Source organism: Garra rufa, chromosome 5, assembly GCF_049309525.1.
Source record: "Garra rufa chromosome 5, GarRuf1.0, whole genome shotgun sequence".
NCBI lineage: Eukaryota > Metazoa > Chordata > Actinopteri > Cypriniformes > Cyprinidae > Garra > Garra rufa.
Window position 1 is genome coordinate 50,871,248 of NC_133365.1, and position 21,497 is coordinate 50,892,744.

General features: G+C 28.1%; 1 protein-coding gene across 1 annotated transcript in view; it reads right to left on the reverse strand.

The window, feature by feature from the left end:
• Positions 1 to 423: 423 nt before the first annotated feature.
• Positions 424 to 21,497, reverse strand: part of unc5ca (unc-5 netrin receptor Ca) — a 189,326-nt gene continuing 168,252 nt past the window's right edge. The window contains exons 13-19 of the mRNA XM_073840130.1: positions 20,937 to 21,024; positions 18,461 to 18,629; positions 16,604 to 16,837; positions 14,882 to 15,028; positions 12,324 to 12,488; positions 4,420 to 4,598; positions 424 to 692 (exon numbers count right to left, since the gene is read on the reverse strand). Of these exons, the coding sequence (XP_073696231.1) occupies positions 530 to 692; positions 4,420 to 4,598; positions 12,324 to 12,488; positions 14,882 to 15,028; positions 16,604 to 16,837; positions 18,461 to 18,629; positions 20,937 to 21,024 (1,145 nt within the window). The 3' untranslated portion in view covers positions 424 to 529. The remainder of the gene's footprint in view (positions 693 to 4,419; positions 4,599 to 12,323; positions 12,489 to 14,881; positions 15,029 to 16,603; positions 16,838 to 18,460; positions 18,630 to 20,936; positions 21,025 to 21,497) is intronic.

Sequence of the window (21,497 nt, forward strand, 5' to 3'; positions counted from 1 at the left end):
CACTTTTGTTCAACAAACAAACCTATTTACTGCACTGTACTGTACTGTCTGCAGATACCTGCGTTACAAAAATAATACAATTCGAATCGCATCCGAACGCTAACTGGATTTTAAAGGCCACTTGAAGGTACTCACACTAAATACTGTATTCATGTCTCAAAATATTATATTACATGAGCATCTGTTGTTTCTGCAACCACTAGATGGCACCACAAAATTCAGTAAAAACCGTGATTTGGAGGATGATGTGGGAGATTTGAGCTGTGGGGACCCTGCGCGTGCAAAAACTGGGAGGGTTTGGGCGTGTTTTGGTTGTCTAGTAGCGTCTCGACCCTGTTCCTGCTTCACCTTTTGACCCCCAAATCGGCGGCATCCACGCACATGGAAGGCAGCACCGCACGTTTCCATGGAAACTGAATAAGATGCTGCACACGGACGGCTTTTGATCGTTGTTTCGGCTCAGAAAGAGTGGCAACACGACTGGAGCTGGACGTCAGAGTTAACAGCGTGGTTAGAGCTAACGCGAGGGTCACTGTTCCTTGGCCATGGCGGCGATGCTGTTGTCATGGCGACCCATCTCCTCCAGGACGGTGGCGAGCTGGTTGAGGTTTCCGTGTGGGAAGTGTTGAGCCTCCCACAGGTCCAGAATCACTCCGGTCGGACTCGTCTTGGTCGCAAAGTAGTTGAGATACCTGTAGGGCAGGTGAGAGGAAAACAGACGCTTAGCAATGTATCAGAATATAGTTATTGGTGCTATTTTAGTCTGTTTCAATGTGGTAATGGTTATTTTCTTTGCATAACGCAGTGAAATCTGATTTGATTATTTTCTCTTTTTATCTGGAACTTTGATAGACTAACAGATCAAACTATTCCTAATAGTTTTTAATGTCAATTTAATGTACTACTGTATAGCAATAAGATTATTTCTTAAATAATGCAATAAAAATGTGACATGGAAAAAAGAAAAAAAATGTGATTAGCTAAAGACAGTTTTACTCCTAAATACGTAATATTGTTATTATTTATTACTACTATTATTATTAAACATTAAATAACAAAAATGTATTACTATTTCACCTTAAACATATTATTTATTATTTATATATTTGTTTATTTAAGTTTATTATAGAAATAAAAAATAAATCAATACAAATGTTACTACTGCACAGTAAAAACAAATAATAATAATAATAATAATAATAAATAATGATTAAATATTATTTGAATTATTATTATTCAATTATTATACAATATTTAAAGATAATATTTAATAATGATAATAATAATAAAATATTCTAATTTATAGTAACAAAAAATAATTCCATTATTCAAAATATAATTTTATTTCAAACATTTACTAACAACAATAATAATCACAAATATATAATAGTAATAATAATAATAATAATAATAATAATAATAATAATAATTATTATTATTATTATTAATATAACAAAGGTTAAATTACTGTATTACTATAATTTCTTTACTTTGGAAATCAATATAAATTAATAATTAATAATAATAATAAAATACCAATAAAACATTTTATTTTTATTAATACAAATTGTATTATTATTGTTATATAACAAGAGTAAAATTACAACACCAATATTTATGTCTGTTATAATTTCTTTGCTTTGGAATATAAATTAATAATAATAATAATAACAATAATTTTATTTTTATTATTACAAATTGTATTCTTATTATTATCATTATTAAAATTACAGCACCAATATTGATGTCTGTCTTCATTTGTTTGCTTTGGAAGTCCATATAAATTAATAGTAATAATAACAGTAATAATAAAAAATATCTAATTTATAATAAAATAACAATCAAATATTTTATTTTTATGAATACAAATTGTATTATTATTATTATTATTATTATTATTTATATAACAAAAGTTAATTTACAACACCAATATTTATGTCTTCCTTAATTTCTTTGCTTTAGAAATCCATATAAATTAATAAAATATTATTTTATTTGTATTAATAAGAATTGTATTATTATTATTATTATTATTATTATATAACAACAGTAAAATACAACACCAATAAACAGTAATAATATCAATAATAACATTTTTTAAATAAATATTATTCATTGTATTATTATTATTATTATAATTATTAAATATACTTTAAACAACAACAGTTAAATTACAACACAACAATATTTATTAATATTTCTTTCTTTCTTTCTTTGCATTCAAATGCCATATAGGCTAAAAATGAAAGAAAATACATCCCTGTTTTACATGTATGTCTGCTAAAAGATTTACTTAGAGCCGCAATAATGCAATGTCTTATATAATGTATTGCTGTTTATTTAGGGTCCTATCTCAGTAAATATTAGTACCTACAAATAACAGCAAATAATCTGATTAAATTTTTCAAAAAAAAAAAAAAATAGCCAATATGCACAGCTGCCTAAATATATAACTGAATTCTATATTTCTATCAGGTGCATGCACATCCTTGGCTTTGTATTTTTGCGTTACATCATGTTTTCCCATCATTCTCTCATGTACTGTGTGTAAAGCAAATATATATACAGTAGAGCAGGATCTCAGCGGGCTGACACTCTTGCAGCATCATATGGCGTATAACATCAGCCAGTCCTACAGATCCTGTGTTTATCAAAGCTGCTGTAATCGGAGTTGAATGGAGCAGCTCTCTCTTTGCGTCTCCATCCGAATAAAAACATCTCTGCAGAAGGTGGCTCTGGAGATCCGCAGTCGATGACTGATGAACAACTTTCACAGCCTGTCTTTTCACTTTTAACATCTTTTTCTTCCCAGGATCCTCCTCGCCTTATCTCTCTGCTTCCTGTCCCCTGTGAACCCAAACTCTCTCTCGTCTTCTGCCTCTTTCATGCCTGTTGGTCCTCAGAGGTGAACAGCGCGCTCTCCATCCTAAACTCTCTGCCGTTTGAAAGCAGATCTCTCGTTCTTTAAGCGTCATGCAGTAACACCCCAACAAGATCTCAAACCATAGGGGTCCTGCGCTTTTTTTCCCTTTTCCTCTAATTACCTGAACTGAAACGCTGGTATTTTGAAAAGTTGATGCTGGAGAAAGTGAATATATCTCTTGGTATTCTCCAGGCGGACTCAAAAGAACAACAGGAAATTTCTCTTTTGCTCTCCTGCTGTTTTTCCACTGTTAATTGTGTTCAAACTCTCCGGTGAGACACTTTTAGAGCGGATTAGTTTCTCTTCTATCGCTTTTAAAATAAAAACTACACTGCGGTCTCAGCACACTAATGATAAACACACGCTCATGCTGGAGATGCGTTAAAATAATGAACAAAATAATCATAGCTGGAAATTATTTTTATGGTTAATGAGCATATTATATTATATTATATTGTTAAAAATCTTTGCTACTGAAAATATTTCCATTAATTGAAAAAAGGTTGAAATAAAATAAATATAAGCATGATTAAAATAAAAAATGTTGCTTTGGCAACTATCTGAAATAAAATAAAATTACTAAAATTATCACAACTAAAACTGAGGTAAATTTTTTTAAGGTAAACGGAAATATTCAAAATATTATTAAAACTTTCTACCACTGAAAATAGTTCCATTAATTGAAATAAAGCTGAAATAAAATAAAATATAGTTTTTTTAAGTTAAAAATATTGCTTTGGTTATTATCTGAAATAAAATAAAAAATAAAGTACTACAATTAATTAATTAATTAATTAAACTAAAACTGTAATTAAACTAAAACTGAAGTAAATAAAAAAATAAATTAAAGGTAAACAGAAATATAAAAAATCCTAAAATGTATTATTGTATTATGTAATATTATATAATAATAATAATAATAATAATAATAATAATAATTATTATTATTATTATTATTATTATATACACTTTGACATGCAATTAAATTAAGTCAATAAAACCTTTTAGGCACAAAACGGTAAAATTAGAGAGATTTTTTCCCTACTATATTTATATATTTATATATAAATATATAAATTTATACTATATTTATATTTATATATTAATATAATAAATTTACTCTTATTATTATTTTTTTTTTTTTAAGAAATGTCTTCTTTTATTCAGCAAGGATGCAATACATTTTGCATGGTTTTCAACAAAAATATTAAACAGAACAATTGTTTTCAACACGAAACATTTCTTGAGCATCAAATCAGCATATTAGAATGATTTCTGAAGGATCATGTGACACTGAAGACTGGGGTAATGATGCTGAAAATTCAGCTTTGATCACAGGAATAAATTACATTTTAAAATATATTCAAATACAAAACAATTATTTTAAATTGTAATAATTTTTTACATTGTTGCAATTTTTACTGTTTTTTTTTTTTGTCATCCCTAGTCAATAAGGCATCTCATCATTTTCATACTCTATGGAAACTAAATGTCACCTGTCCAGGTTGAGTTTGTGTGCCAGTATTCTCCAGTCATTTCCACGATTGTGCGGGACGTCCAGACTGCTGCACAGTTTGCTTCTGATGCTGACAGGGATCCTGAACGCGCTCGGACCCGCCAGAACCGTGATACTGCTGCCTGGATCCATCAGGGACGTGTCGATGCTCTGGACGTCCTGCAGAAAACACACACAACAAATGAATTATTACTTCTTTTGTATACAGTTCATCTGATTTGTGGTTATGGTTCCAAATGCTATGCATCTGTATTGCTGAGATATCAACACAAAATATCACCCAATTGCAGCTTTCTTTATGCCTAGTCCAACATTCATCATGTCAAACATGAATAATAACCCAATACATCAATAAATTACATGAATCAATAAAATACTTTTTTGGGGTTTCCTCAGCAGTGTTGTAACATACTGTAAGAGCCTACAAACATGATCAAAATCATTGTGTTATTATATTATACTATATTATATTATATTATATTATATTACATTACATTATATTATTAAAATCTATACTATTGACAATATTTCCATAAACTGAATAAAATTAAATCAAATTTAAGTATTTTTAAAATGAAAAATGTTGCTTTGGTAATGACCTAAAATGAAATATAAAATAAAGTAGTAAAATAATAAAAACTAAAACTGAAGAATAAAAAAAATAAATTATAGCTAAACAAGCTAAACTAAAACTTTATATTATATTATATTATATTATATTATATCTATACTTTTCTATAAAATAAAATACAAGTATTATTTAAATTAAAATGTTTTGTTTGGCAACTATCTGAATTTATTACTAAAATACTACTAAAATTATTCAAACTAAAACTGAAGACAAGAAAACGAATTTAAAAATCCTAAAATGTATTATTTTGTTTTATTTTATATAAACTTCAATTGCCAGATGATTCATGTCAAACATTAATAATAACACAATAAATCAATAAATTACATCACTTTTTGGGGGTTCCCTCAGCAGTGTTGTAATATAAGAGCTTACAAACATGATCAAAATCATTTTTTTTTTTTTACATTTTAAAAGGTTTTCTATTAAACAAGTTCATGAACTTGACACTACACTCTTAAAAATAAAGGTGCTTCAAAAGGTTTTTCCAATCGATGCCATAAAGAACATTTTTGGTTCCACAAAGAACCATTTAGTCAAAGGTTTTTTAAAGAACCATCTTTTTCTTACCATTTTATAATCTGAAGAACCTTCTTTCGCCACAAAGAACCTTTAGTGAAACAGAAAGGTTCTTCCGATGTTAAAGGTTCTTTATGGAACCATTTAGACAGAAAGGTTCTTCTATGGCTTCGTGAAGCACCTTTATTTTTAAGAGTGTACCTTTTTTAATTTAAGTGTGTCACTTAGACATGAAATGAGGTTGTAAGGTAAAAAAATATCAATAACACATATTTCTTCTTCATAGTCTCCATTTTAAAGCTGCTCATATGTACCTTCATATGTATGAACAGCTTCATGAGCTCCGCTGCTCTTATGGCATTTACAAATGTTCTGAGTGAATCAGGGCTCTTTCACTGCTGGAGATGCTCTCTGCTTCTCGGAAATAATATCGTCTGACATTTCCAATGCATTAAAATCCAAGCTGCAATTTCAATTGTGCAAGAGTGTGAGTGTGTGTGTGTGTGTGGAGGAGGTGGTTTAATTAAATCACTCTCGTTGGTGATATTATTTGTAAAAAGCAACAGCGCCAAATAAAAGCTTCTGCTTTTGTATATATGTAAGAACAGAGGAGGATGTGAAATGACTACAGCTGCTTTGCATTTGAGTCACACAGAATATACAATTTTCCACAAAAATGCAACCAAATCATAACATTCAAATGATGCATTCAATTCTTTAAAAGTGACAGTAAAGACATTTATAATGTTACATATTTAAAATAAATGCCGTTCTTTTGAATTTTCTGTTATTCAAAGTGTCCTTAAATTCATTTTGCTGAAAAAAAAAAATAGCTTTGAATCACAAAAATAAATTACATTTTAAAATGTATTTAAAAACAGCTTTTTAAAATTGTAATAATATTTCACATTATTACTGATTTTACTGTATTTTTAAACAAATAAATCCAGCCATGGTTAGCAGAAGAGATTTAAGTAAATGGACAAAACATTACTAAAACTTAGTAATTACTAAAATAAAAAAAATAAATTAAACCTTTAATAATTATTTTTAATTAAAACCTAAAAACATCCAAAACCCAGAAACAATGTTGTTAATGTTAACTAAAAATGATAATAATGAAATAAAAAATCAAAGCTGAAATGAAGTTTAATGTATAAATATAAATACGATGAAAATTTAAAATGCTGTCTAAAACTAAAATAAAACTTAATTAAATAAATGTAAGTAAATAATTGTAAATGTAAAGCTAAATAGAACTATAAAACAATGGTACTCAAATTTAACCTAAAATTACTTAAAATATAGTATATAACATTGTTAATTTTTAATATAAAAATTTAAAATGTTGCCTTGGCAACTAACTAAAATAAAAAAATGTAAGTTATTAAATTATTGAAACTAAAATGAGTATGAAAATGTAGAATTATATATTAAAAATGTCAAAATATGAATAAATACTTTTATTTTTATATAATAAAAATGTCAAAATATTACTACTTCAATAATGTAAAAATACTATAATTTAATCATTTAATAATAAAACTAAAATTGAAATTGACTTAACCTAAAATTAATATAAAACAATAATAAATATTTCAATAATGTAAAAATACTATGAAAATTAAAAATGTTGCCTTGCCAAATACATAAAATAAAAATAAAATATAAGTTATTAAATTATTAAAACTAAAACTAGAATAAAAATAAAGCTAAATAGAAATAAAACTATTTAAAATGTAACCTAAAATTAATATGAAAACTTAAATATAATAAAAATGTCAAAATATTAAACAATTTAATAACATTGCAAAAAAATGCTAAAATAACTTTTTTATAAAAGAAAAACTGAAACTTGAACTCTTTTGTATAATATTGCACAAAATATATATATTTAAATGTTTTTTTTTTTTAACTGTTATTGGTTTCCATGTAATATTGAAATAATTATGATGATGATTATTATGATTCTTCTATTTCTTTTTAAAAAATCTAGTATTAATGCCATTCACCAAAACTCCCACTACGAAAATAGTTAATAGAAATTATGATATAACAACAATGTTATATTATAACAAAATATTATATCAAAATAAAACTGTATTTGACATTTTTTTAAATATATTTTTTGTAATTTTTTTATGTGCCTAGAACTTTTACTATCCTTACTTTCTTTAATTACGCTTAATTAGGCTTATTATGTTGCATTTTAGGCTTACTTTAAAACAAATACAATACAATTAAATTACAAAAAAACTAAATTCTATTTAATTCCTTTCATTATTATTATTGTTATTATACAAGTCTAATTTCTCCAGAATATTACCACACAATTACAGACATACAAAACAGACAAAAGCGTCTGATGAAACCAAAGCTCCACAGAATCTTTCTCATTTAAACATCTTTCTACAAGCGTATCAAAATGTGCATCGTTAATCAATAAATGCACTCAGTCTATTTTTACTAGTTTGAAATTACAAGTGCATTGAAAGCCGTCCCTGAAGAGGCCGAACATCAGTCAGACAGACGTGCTCCGCAGCCCAGGAGGACTCAATTCATCGCAAAGTAGCCATCTATAATGTTAACGAATCTGTGCTGTTCTTAATTAGACACATTGATTAAAGCAGCAGGAGCGCCGCAGAGAGAAAAACACAGCGGCCCGGTGAAAAACCCTTTGTGATGTATAGACAGACGCGTGAGGGTGTTAAGACTAGCTGAAGCTCTTCTCACAGCCGTCAGATGGATTAAACAGAAACAGCCTCTTCTCCAGAGACGCGAACACACGGGAATGAAGACAGACAGCTGATGGAGAGCACAGGGCCGTTTCAAACCCTAGTGAGCTGCCTACCTAGACAGCATTACAAAGGTTGCCCCACATTTATAAAAGAATACGGTGACCAGATTTATGAACTGGAAACAAGGGACATTTCCTATTTGAGTGCTCAAAATGTCATTGAAATATCTCTCTCTCTTTCTTTATCTTTTCTGTGAATAAAAAAATACAGGGTCAATACATCTTTGAATGTTTTTTTTAATTGTTGTGGGTTCCCTATACTAAAAATATACTTTTGATTATTTTTATTTAGATTATTATTTTATGATTTTGACCTTGTTTTGATCATTTTATTTTATCTGGTTTTAATACTATTTACCAAAAGTCACGCTATAAAATTATGGTAAATAGCAAGATTATTATGATTCTTCTATTATTTACTTATTTATTTATTTATTTATTATTTTATGATTTTGATCTAGATTTAATACTATTCTTCAAAAATCACAGTATGAAAACAGTAAATGATAATCATGGTAAATAGCAAGATTATCGTGATTCTTCTATTATTTATTTATTATTTTATGATTTTGATCTACATTTAATACTATTCTTCAAAAATCACAGTATGAAAACAGTAAATAATAATCATGGTAAATAGCAAGATTATCGTGATTCTTCGATTTTTTTAATTAATATTTTTATTAATGTTTTTAATGATTTTTTATCTAGTTTTAATATTATTCACCAAAAAATCACAGTATGAAAACAGTAAATAATAATCATGGTAAATAGCAAGATTATCGTGATTCTTCGATTATTTATTTATTATTTTATGATTTTTTATCTAGTTTTAATATTATTCACCAAAAAATCACAGTATGAAAACAGTAAATAATAATCATGGTAAATAGCAAGATTATCGTGATTCTTCGATTTTTTAAATTAATATTTTTATTAATGTTTTCAATGATTTTTTATCTAGTTTTAATATTATTTACCAAAAGTCACGCTATAAAATTATGGTAAATAGCAAGATTATTATGATTCTTCTATTATTTATTTATTTGTTTATTAATTATTTTATGATTTTGATCTAGATTTAATACTATTCTTCAAAAATCACAGTATGAAAACAGTAAATAATAATCATGGTAAATAGCAAAATTATCGTGATTCTTCGATTTTTTTTATTAATATTTTTATTAATGTTTTTAATGATTTTTTATCTAGTTTTAATATTATTCACCAAAAAATCACAGTATGAAAACAGTTAATAATAATCATGGTAAATAGAAAGAATATTATGATTCTTCTATTTATTTAAGATTTTTATCTAGTTTTAATATCATTCACCAAAAGTCACACTATGAAAACAGGTAATAATAATCATGGTAAATAGCAAGAATATTATGCTTCTACTATTTTTATTTATTTATTTTCATGATTTTGATCTAGTTTAATTACTGTTCACCATAAATCCTACTATGAAAACAGTTAATAATAATCATGGTAAATAGCAAGATTTTATGATTCTTCTATTTTATTTAATTAATTTATTTATTTTTGATTTTGATATAGTTTTAATATCATTCACCAAAAATACCACTACAAAAACAGCTAATAATAATCATGGTAAATAGCAAAAATATTTTGATTCTTCTATTCATTTTTTATGATTTTGGTCGAGTTTTAATATCGTTCACCAAAAATCAAACAATGAAAACAGTTAATAATAATCATGGTAAATAGAAAGATTATTAGGATTCCTCTTTTTAATTTATTTTAATTTATTACTTTTAATGATTTTTTTATGATTTATGATGGAGTAATGATGCTAAACATTCAGCTTTCAAAACACAGGAATAAATTACATTTTAAAATCTATATTTTAAATAGTAAAAATATTTGCTGTACTTTGGATCAAATAAATGCAGGCTTGGTGAAAACAGTTAATAATAAACATGGTAAACATGGTAAATAGAACGAGTATTAAGATTCTTCTATTTTTTTTATGATTTTTTATGATTTATGATGTAGTAATGATGCTAAACATTCAGCTTTCAAATCACATGAATAAATTACATTTTAAAATCTATTTATTCACCAAAAATCACACTATGAAAACAGTTAATAATAACCATGGTAAATAGAAAGATTATTAGGATTCTTCTATTTTTATTTAATTTTATTTATTTATTGTTATCAATGGTGCTAACAATTCAGCTTTGAAATCATAAGACTGAATTCTGAATTCTGAATAAAATAAATGCAGGCTTGGTGAGCAGAATGTTTAAAAAAAAAACATTAAAAATCTCAGTGTTCAAAAACTTTTGACTGGTAGTCTAAACAGGCTTTTATGTTAAAATAATTATGCTGCATTTGTATTTTCAAAATGAGCCAAAAATGCAAAATAATATCTTCAGTTTATGCAGTGTTGTTTTTGACAACCATCTTAGATTTAGTCTTAGTCTTTTGGACTAAAATGCTTCTTATTTTTAGTCAAATTTTAGTCACTTCTATATGTGATAGTTTTAGTCTAGTTTTAGTCGACGAAAAGTCAAAAAGGTTTTAGTCTAGTTTTAGTCAAAAAAAGGGAAAAAAGTAGTCTTTTAACAAATTAATTTAGGTCAGTAAGTATTTTGCTGTTGGGTAGTGTCACTTATAAGTTCTGAAAATAGCAGATCTATAGTTCAACACAATGTGAGCTTCCGGATCAACTATTTTCACCAATAATTACAATAATGAAGGAATGTTTTAGAACATAAAAGACAAACAAGGATGGAATGCTAAAACGGCTTGCCATACTAGTGTAGCAAAGAGTATTTAATACTAAAACGGCTTGCCATAGCGTCAGATACTTTTTAAGTTTTGATTGGCATGCACAATAAGCGGAAATGTCATGCATTTTAAACGTCTGACGGACCACCCACTAACATTTTCGTCTATTCTCGTCTCGTCAACGAAAACTCACACACGTCTCGTCATGTTTTAGTCATCAACGAGCCATTTTTATCTCGTCATCGTCTCGTTATCGTCATGAAAAAAAGTGGCGTCAACGAAATGATATCGTCATCGTTGACGAAAACAACACTGAGTTTATGTTAAATATTAGTTAGAAAATGTGAAAATATTTGTTAAATACAGTTGTATTTTTATATGTGTTTTCATATTTGTTGTTTTATTTGTGTATATTGTTATAATATGGTTTTATCTGTTGCTATTTGCAATAGTTACTATTTGCTTTTTCTCAGTGTGATTTTTGGTGAAATCTATTAAAAAAATAGTGTTAGTTTGATCCTCAAACGTCATTATAATTATTAATTATAATATTAGCATTGGGAACCCACAATGATTAAAAACATAAGACCATATACAAAACATCCTAGATTCATAGATAAATCACAAATGTGATTTCAGTGACATTTTGACTACTGAAGTAGGTAACATCCTCAGTTTTCACCTTATTTTGGGGAAGTTTAAAATTGTCGTCAAAACAATCCTTCACCCTATTCAGGTCCTTTTTGTAAAATACAAACAAACTTTATTACTTTTAATTTATAATTAATAGTTTAATGCTTAAAAGCATTACAATTTATCTTTTGATAATTGATGATAATAATAGTGCTTTGCTCTTATCCAGTGAAGCTCGCAGCGATAACAGCAGGCTACTGTATGTTGTTTTTTTTTTTTTTTACAATGTATTTGTGTGCTGTTTTGAACATGCTGTAATGGGACGTCTGGTCACCCTATTCCAGTATGCAATGCTCTGAACAAGCTCACAGGTAAAATAAAAGAGTGGCGCAAATAAACTGAGAGAAAGAATTCATTACCAGTGAGAGAGATTGAGGCATAACAGCTTTAAACGTGAGTGTGTGTTTTAATTCTGAGTGAATATCAAGGATCTGAAGATGTCTGAGTGGTACAGCAGAGGACGTGAGAGGGCGTGTTACTGTACCTCGCTCAGGGTGGTGTAGATCTGGAAGATCTGACCTTCTCCCTCCACCTGTCTGACGCACAGCTTACAGCAAAGCTCACATACGCTCACACTCTGACGCTCCAGAGCAAAGGAGCAATGCAGCCGCCGCACCGATCCACTCCACACCTGAGAGAAAGACAGCTCCTGCACCGACACACAGACACACACTTTACCTCTGTCTGTTCATAATTTGTTATAATAATACTAACATATTATGCTGCTTATAATAAATATAAAAAAATGTAATATTAATAGTACAGTCTGTATAGATTTAACAACAAAAACAATACTACTAGCACTACTACTAAGTATTCTAAAATATTGTTAAAAATACCAATTATTATTAAAAACAAATTTTGGTAAAAATTAAGTAAAAATCTTACATTGAGTGTTATATTAAATTACTTATTAAAATTAAAATAGGAAAATTAAAATAGTCTGTATAAATGTAATAAATTATACAAAATCAGTAATATTAGATTATATTAAATTAGTAAATCTATTTAATAAAAAAAATAATGTTAAATATTAATATTGATTAATATTAATATAACCAATAAGAATTAATATTATATATTTATTTATATCATTTATAATTTATTTTTATATTTTGTTATATAATAGTAACAATAATATAATAGTAATAGTAATAATAATAATAATATTAATAATAATAATAATATACACTAAATTTATAGAATTAAGTAATATGAAATCACTTTAAATTAAACGTTATGCTAAATCACTTAATACCTAATATTAAAATGTTAATACTGATTGGTAATAATATTATCAATATTATAAGATTTATTTATATAACTTATAATTTATTTATATATTAATTTATTAATATAATATAATTAATAATAACAAAAATGAAAATAATAATAATAATAATATAAAAAAACATTAAAACATTTTGTAATATTAAATCACTTTAAAATTGAATGTTATACTAAATTGCTTAACCAATATTAAAATAATAAAAAATTATGACATGCAAGTCTGTATGCATAATATTAATATTGATACATTTTAATGTAATCAATATTATAAGAATTAATAGTTTATTTATTTGTTTTATGATTATTTATATATTAATTTGTTACTATAATCATAATAATAACATTAAAATAATGAATAAAAATAAAAATAATATAAACAGAATATATGCAATTTAGTAATATTAAATCACTTTAAAATAAATCTTATACTAAACTGCTTAATACCTAATATTTAAATAATTAACAATATTAACATGCAAGTTTGCATATATTTATTCATAATAAATCATATAAAAATTCAGTAATATTACATTACAAAATTATGTCGTATAAAATAATCCAATCATTTAAAGTATTAAAATAAATAAATATAATGAACAAAGGTTAATATTGAATTTTGAATATATATATATATATATGACATAACATTAATGTAATTACATTACAATAATACATTATAAAATAATACATTATATTATATTATATATATATATGTATACATGTGATATATATGTGACCCTGGACCACAAAACCAGTCATAAGTCGCTGGGGTTTATTTGTAGCAATGGCCAAAAATACATTGTATGGGTCAAAATTATTGATTTTTCTTTTATGTCAAAAATCATTAGGAAATTAAGTAAAGATCATGTTCCATGAAGATTTTTTGTAAAATTCCTACTGTAAACCTATCAAAATTTAATTTTTGATTAGTAATATGCATTGTTCAGAACTTAATTTGGACAAGTTTAAAGGTGATTTTCTCAGTATTTTTTGCACCCTTAGATTCCAGATTTTCAAATATATGTATCTCGGCCAAATATTGTCCTATCCTAACAAACCATACATCAATAGAAAGCTTATTTATTGAGCTTCCATATGATGTATATATCTCAGTTTTGTAAAATTTAACCTTATGACTGGTTTTGTGGTCCAGGGTCACATATATATATATATATATATATATATATATATATATATATATATATATATATATATATATGTGTGTGTGTGTGTGTGTGTGTGTGTGTGTAAACATTATATTAAATCACTTAATCACTTAAATTAAAGTAGGCTACACTATGAATGTGGCCACGATTATTTACCAGGAAACAGAACCAATTGTTGTGCAATGCATGACTGAAGCTGTAAATGCTTTTAGCATCATGTTAACTCTCTGACCGACTGTCATTGATGTCTCTCAGGTCCTTTATCAAACACAGTGCTCTTGGTTAAAGTTTAAATAGACTTTTTCTATCACCGACCCAAGGTTATGTAATAACCCGCCACGGGACATGAGATCTTCTCCCTCTCTGTTTGAAGACTCATCTGTATTCATTGGGCTTTCTTTAGATTTCAGTTTTTTTGTCTTTAGTGTTACTGAATCATACTGTACTGTTTTCATGTACAGCACCTTAGTATATGCATGTTTTAAAACGTGCTCTATAAATAAAAAATGCCTGATTTGACATTAAGAATATCTGGATAACTCCAAACAAAAACACATGCTTTAAATAAAGCCACTTCTGTCTTTACCTGGTATTTGGTGAGTAGTTTGCTCTTCCACTGAGAGTGAATGTCATGTATTGACAGTCTCAGGTTATAGTTGCTGTAACTGAAGTTCAAAGACTTTGGTTCATCCAGCAGTTTTCCACCAATCTGTTTTTCTATCTGCAGCACCTCCTGTCCATACAAACACATACAGTCAACTGTGTGCATTTCAAATGGCACTTATTATCTTTTGATGTCTCTCAGGTCTTTTAAAATAAGAGTTTGATGCAAACTTTAACATTTAACTCAAAGTGTCTCCCCAGAGCTCTTATACATACAATAGAAGTTAGGTACATAATGATGATGATGATGATGATAATAATAATAATAATAATAAATAAATGATATTAAATTAAGTGATATTAAGTTACTTTACATTAATTGTTGTATTACAGTGTAATAAATTAACAAATTGTTGAAAATTAAATAATTTCGCTAAAATAATTGCTATAAAATATAAAATATTAATACTAAAGTCTGTATAAATTAAATGACATTATATTAAATGTAGTAACACAGTATATTAAATTACCAAAATGTTTAAATTTAAATAAATAAAATATTAAATATCAATACTGAAGTCTTTAGCAATATAAGAATTTATATAAAAAAGTTATATATACACACATATAGTTATAGCATATGTGTGTGTGTGTGTGTGTGTATGTGTGTGTGTGTGTGTGTGTGTGTGTGTGTGTGTGTAATATTTTAGTAATGTTATATTTATATAATTTTAAATATATACAGTACAGACCAAAAGTTCGGACACACCTTCTCATTCAAATGATCTGTACTGTATTTGTTTCTGTTTATTAAAGTTTTTACTCTACATTTGTGCAGTTTTCAGTGGGTTAGTGATATTTTTTTTAATATATATAAATTAATAAATAAATATTTTTTAAATGGGTTTTTATACAAAAACTGCTTTTTATGTAAAATTCACTTTATAAAAGACCCACATTTCTAACTTTAATTCATGGGGATAACATGGATAATTTCACATGATTTAGTGTAAGATTTTTGCCCATCTTTTGGAAAATCCAGATTTCAAAGTAAAAAAACAACAACTACAAATAACTTTTACCAGTAGGTGGCTGCAGAGCTCCACTATTTGCTATTTGCTGTTTGACCACCTGAAAGGTATTTTTTCACAAGTTTTTTCAGTTGAATTCATATGAATGAGAAGGTGTGTCCAAACTTTTGGTCTGTACTGTATATATATATATGTATCACTTATTAATAAATAAATAAAATATATTTACATATATATTTTAAATTTAAATATAATCTATTTTATATATTTATTAAAATTAATGATTATTTTTAAAAACCAAAATAAGCAATCATATTTTTTTCATTTTAAATATTATTATATATTTAATATTAAATCAACTACTACTACTACTAATAATAATAATAGCTACATTTTTATTTAAATGTAGTTTATTAAGCAAACTCATTAAAGAGTCATTCTTCAGTTAGGGCTAGTACCTGATATTACTTAACTAAATTAACTAAATTAATAGCCAATAATAACGGGACTCATTTACATACAATATAGAAATTAGTTACATAAAGACACAACAACAGAAACAGCCTGTTTTAGGGTCAAGAGAGGATGGAAATGACTAAATGAACCATTTTTGGTGCAAAAAAAAGTAATAATTTAAGTAGTCTTGAACGCCACATTGGTCAGTTGTTACGCACTTTGAGCGTGTCCTGTGTGTCATCAAGGCAGTAAACTCTGATGTGATAGTCTAGACCTGCTGTGACTACTGGACCAAACACAGCCAGTTTGATTCGCTTAGCCGCTGATGGACAGATGCTCTGGCCAATCAGACAGTAGGATCCTAGAGTCTCGGTCAGGACGTGACACGCCTCCTCGCCCAGCTGAATGTAACAGGAAGTAGTGAAATTCTCCTCTCCAACCACAACCACGTCCTGCACACAGAATACACACATCATTTACATAAGTGTGTCTCATCATGACAGGTACAGGATTACAGTGATCACTTATACACATACTAACTATACCCTTGTGAGAGTTCAATTATTATTTATTTTGCACGATTAATCATAATATTTATTAAAAAATAAATAATAAAATAAAATAAAAGTTACATTGCCCTTTTCCAAGGAAATTTTTGTAGGATTTTATTGCTATAAAAGTAAAAAAAGAAAAACACAAACAAACACAATTGACAAAGAAATATAAAATAAAATAAGTTATACTTTACATTGCCCTTTTCAAGCTAATATAAAAAATAAAAAAATAAAATAAATGAAATGAAATAATAAAATAAAATTATCTTGGTTATACTTTACATTGCCATTGTAAATAACCAACTGACAAACAAATATAAAAAAATAAAATAAAATAAAATACAATACAATACAATAAAATAAAATATATTACAATATTAAAATGACATCATTTTATTAAATTCTAAATTATTAAATTACATTCCCCACTAAATCGGCTTTTTCCTTATCAGTTTAACATTTAAAAGAGAAAATAACATTTTATTATAATAACATATTATTTTTTTCTAGTTTAATAATAAAAATAAGAATAATATTGTTTAACTGTTTTTTGTTTTTAGCCCCTATAGACCAGTGCAAAAAACACAAAACACTTATTTATAAATAAATAAAATAGGTTATATTTACATACAGTATATATTTGCAATTTACACATAAGCTATAATATATATTTATTAATTAATTATTAATTTTAATTATGTATTATAATAAATAAAACAATTCTTGAATTTGTGACATTATTTTTATAACAACTAAAGCACATTTTTACTTCTGACATCACATTCCCATTATTCTTAATGATTATGCTTGAAAAAAAAACAACCTTATAATAAAAATAATATATAAAGGTAATACAACCAATATTGCAATGATGCAATCTTAAAATTAATAATATGATAAATACTGAATGGAAGAAATACTGTTCAAACTATACACATAATATATAATTTATATTTTTTGGTAAAGGTTCTACTTAATTATCCTAAAAATAACATGAAAAAGCACTTTTAAAAGTCCTAAAATAGGTTGCACTGTCTTGAAAAAAGTAATTTCTTATTTCTTCCTTTGATTTTAGAGTGAAATATGACCGGGGCATGTGTTTGACAGGGTTTATGAGATATATATTCCCACAAGCAGGTTCTTGAGGACATTTGGTCTCTCCTGCACAGAAACACACTGACACAATGCGAGTGTGTGTCTGAGGGAATCCCGACCCTGATAAAGGAAGCAGATTCGTCCTGATAAATACACGCCATCCTTTTTCCCGCTCCACTCTTGCAATAATTGAATTTTGTGTTGTCTATTTGTAGAACCCTGCCATGCACAGCAGGCCAATTTACCCTGCCTGCCTTCACTGATAGTTACATTTATTTTCCAGTCATGTTTCCCTCTCTCTGCAGGATAAGTAGTTTATTGAAATGGAGCGGCTCATCTCCAGAGTTTCCCTGACCTGATTCCTCTCGCTGCCACGCTTTCATTCAGCCACTGGCTGTCCCGATCGGCCCTATTCAAATTCCTCACCTCCCATTGGTCCTGCTGCATGTGGCTCTTCAGGATGATTTGCCAGTTGTCAGAGCGGTCGTATGCGCAGTGGTGGAGAGTGAGGATGACGGGACGGGTCAACAGGGCGCCTGCTGGACCGCAGGTGACCACAGCACTGAGGACGGCCTCCCCGTCACCGACCGCTGGCCTGTGAAAGACAGACACATTTAAAAAGATAGTTCAGTAGAAAATTAAAATTCTATCATCTATTCACCCTCAGGTTGGTCTAAACCTGTATGAGTTTCTTTTTATCTCTTAAACACAAAAGAAGACATTTTGAAGAACCAAACAGTTGGTTATAGCATAGCATTTTTTCCCCACTTTGGAAGTCAATGGGTGCCATCAACTATTTGGTTACCAACATTCTTCAGAATATCTTCTTTTAGCCAATGTATATATTTACCAGTGTACAGTACAGACCAAAAGTTTGGACACACCTTCTCATTCAGGTGTGTCCAAACTTTTGGTCTGTACTGTAGATATGAATTCAACTGAAAAAACTTGTGAAAAAATATCTTTCGGGTGGTCAGATAGCAAATAGCAAATAGTGGAGCTCTGCAGCCACCTACTGGTAAAAGTTATTTTTTTTACTTTTAAAACTGGATTTTCCAAAAGATGGGCAAAAATCTTACACTAAACCATGTGAAATTATCCCCATGAATTAAAGTTAGAAATGTGGGTCTTTTATAAAGTGAATTTTACATAAAAAACAGCTTTTGTATAAAAACCCATTTAAAAAATATTTATTTATTAATTTATATATATTAAAAAAAATATCACTAACCCACTGAAAACTGCACAAATGTAGAGTAAAAACTTTAATAAACAGAAAAATATACAGTACAGACCAAAAGTTTGGACACACCTTCTCATTCATTTGAATGAGAAGGTGTGTCCAAACTTTTGGTCTGTACTGTAAATATATCAAAACTTAATTTTTGATTAGTAATATGCATTGCTACTGTAAGAACTTCATTTGGACAGCTTTCAAGGTGATTTTCTTTATATTTAGATTTTTTTGCACCCTCAGATTGCAGATTCACACATTGTTGTATATCGGCCAAATCTTGTCCTATCTTAACAAACCATACATTAATAGAAAGCTTATTTATTAAGTTTTCAGATGATGTATCTCCAAAAAAGTGAAATAAAGTAGTCCAGGGTGACATATGCACATGCACTAATATATACTTTTAAAGTATGTTCACTAACATTTCTCTACTATTGGTAGTCAATGGGTGCCGTCAACTATTTGGTTACCAACATTCTTCAGAATATCTTCTTTTATGTTCCACACAAGAAAGACACTCATACAGGTTTGGACCAACGTAAGAGTGAGTAAATGACTGGATTTTTCTCTATATAGTGGACTTCAAAGGTGAAGGTCCAAACTGCAGTTTCAATGCAATTTTTTTTTTTGAAAATGACCAATCTTTTCGCTGGATAAAACCCTTATTCCTCGGCTGGGATCGTGTAGGGCTCTTTGAAGCTGCACTGAAACTGCAATTTGAACCTTCAACCCATTGGCTCCCACTGAAGTCCACTACATGGAGAAAAATCCTAGAACGTTTTCTTCAAAAACCCTAATTTCTTTTTGACTGAAGAAAGAAACACATGAACATCTTGGATGACATAGGTGTGAGTAAATTATCTATTTTTTTTTTATTCTGGAAGTGAACTAATCCTTGAAGACATTTGCCTACATTTCCTGTTTTCCGCTTCTGGTCTTTTTGAAACCACTGTAGAAGTTACAGTAACGCATTATTTAAAGGCTTTTTGTGGATTAAAATAAGAAGTAAATGCATTTTTTTTTTCATTGTCGGGTGGTTGTCTAAACAAACTGCTAAGAACTGACAAATCTCAAATAATAGCATATTTGCAGCTTTAAAATTCTAATTTCTCATTCATTTAAATGATATAATATTGAGAGAGTGTATGTGTATGCAGTCGGTCAGGCATATTGTGTGTGCAGCCAGTTCTTCTGCAAAGCTAAAACTGGGAAGCAGAAATAATGGAAACGTACTAAATACTAATCAGTCTCTCAAATGAAGTCACGTGAGCCATTTCACCTGGACTAAAATAATATGTCACAGGATGGGAGCTTTGATGAAGATTTGCTAATGTTCGACTTTTAAACAGTGTGGGTTTCAGTCAATAAAACATTAGTAAAAACAAATGCTTTTCTATGTAGCTCCAGCAGAATGTAAATGATTATTCAATATTTGTTTTTATATATTGACATTTTTAGTCATGCATATTGCTTATTTAATTATTGTCAAAAAGAAATGGATAGGTTGTTGAAGTTAGCTTATTTTACTTGAGTCATAGCCATTATTTTTTGCTTGCATTTTTCTTTTCAAATAATTGATAACTCCTTTTTTTCTGTGCATGTGTATATGTGACTCATTAATCTACAAAATGACTGTGGGGTTTGTGTTGTGTTTTTTTTTTTTACCTCAAACTCTCTGTCCTCTGTACGGTCACAAACATCTCATAGACGCGACCTTGAGGAATCGCACCAGCTGGAACCAACAAACTTACACCTGAAATACATACAGTATTACATATAGACTGATTCAGAGAGAAAAAATACACCTTGTGTTGACTAGTTTCAAGTATCAACTTATTTGTGTGTCCTTACTAAAAAAAACGAAAAATAATGTGAAGCAACAAAATCACAGCTTACCAGAACATACTTAATGTTTAATATTTAATAAGAAGCAGTATTTTAGACCACTGAGATTACACTGAGGGAGGGGCCACTTGGCATAACTTGAAAAAAGTGATGTCATTACAAGTAGCGGCTAATTAGGATTCAGATGAATGGTACTTTCTTGATAGAAAGAATAAAAATAGAATAGCAGAATGAAAGAAAACACCACAAAGAATGATAGACGAGAAAATGACTGATAGTTAGAAGAGAAAAATGATCAATATGAGCAATATTACACTTGTAGCAGTGAAATATGGCTGTATATCGGAGTGTACAGTATATCGGAGTGTCCGTGTACAACAG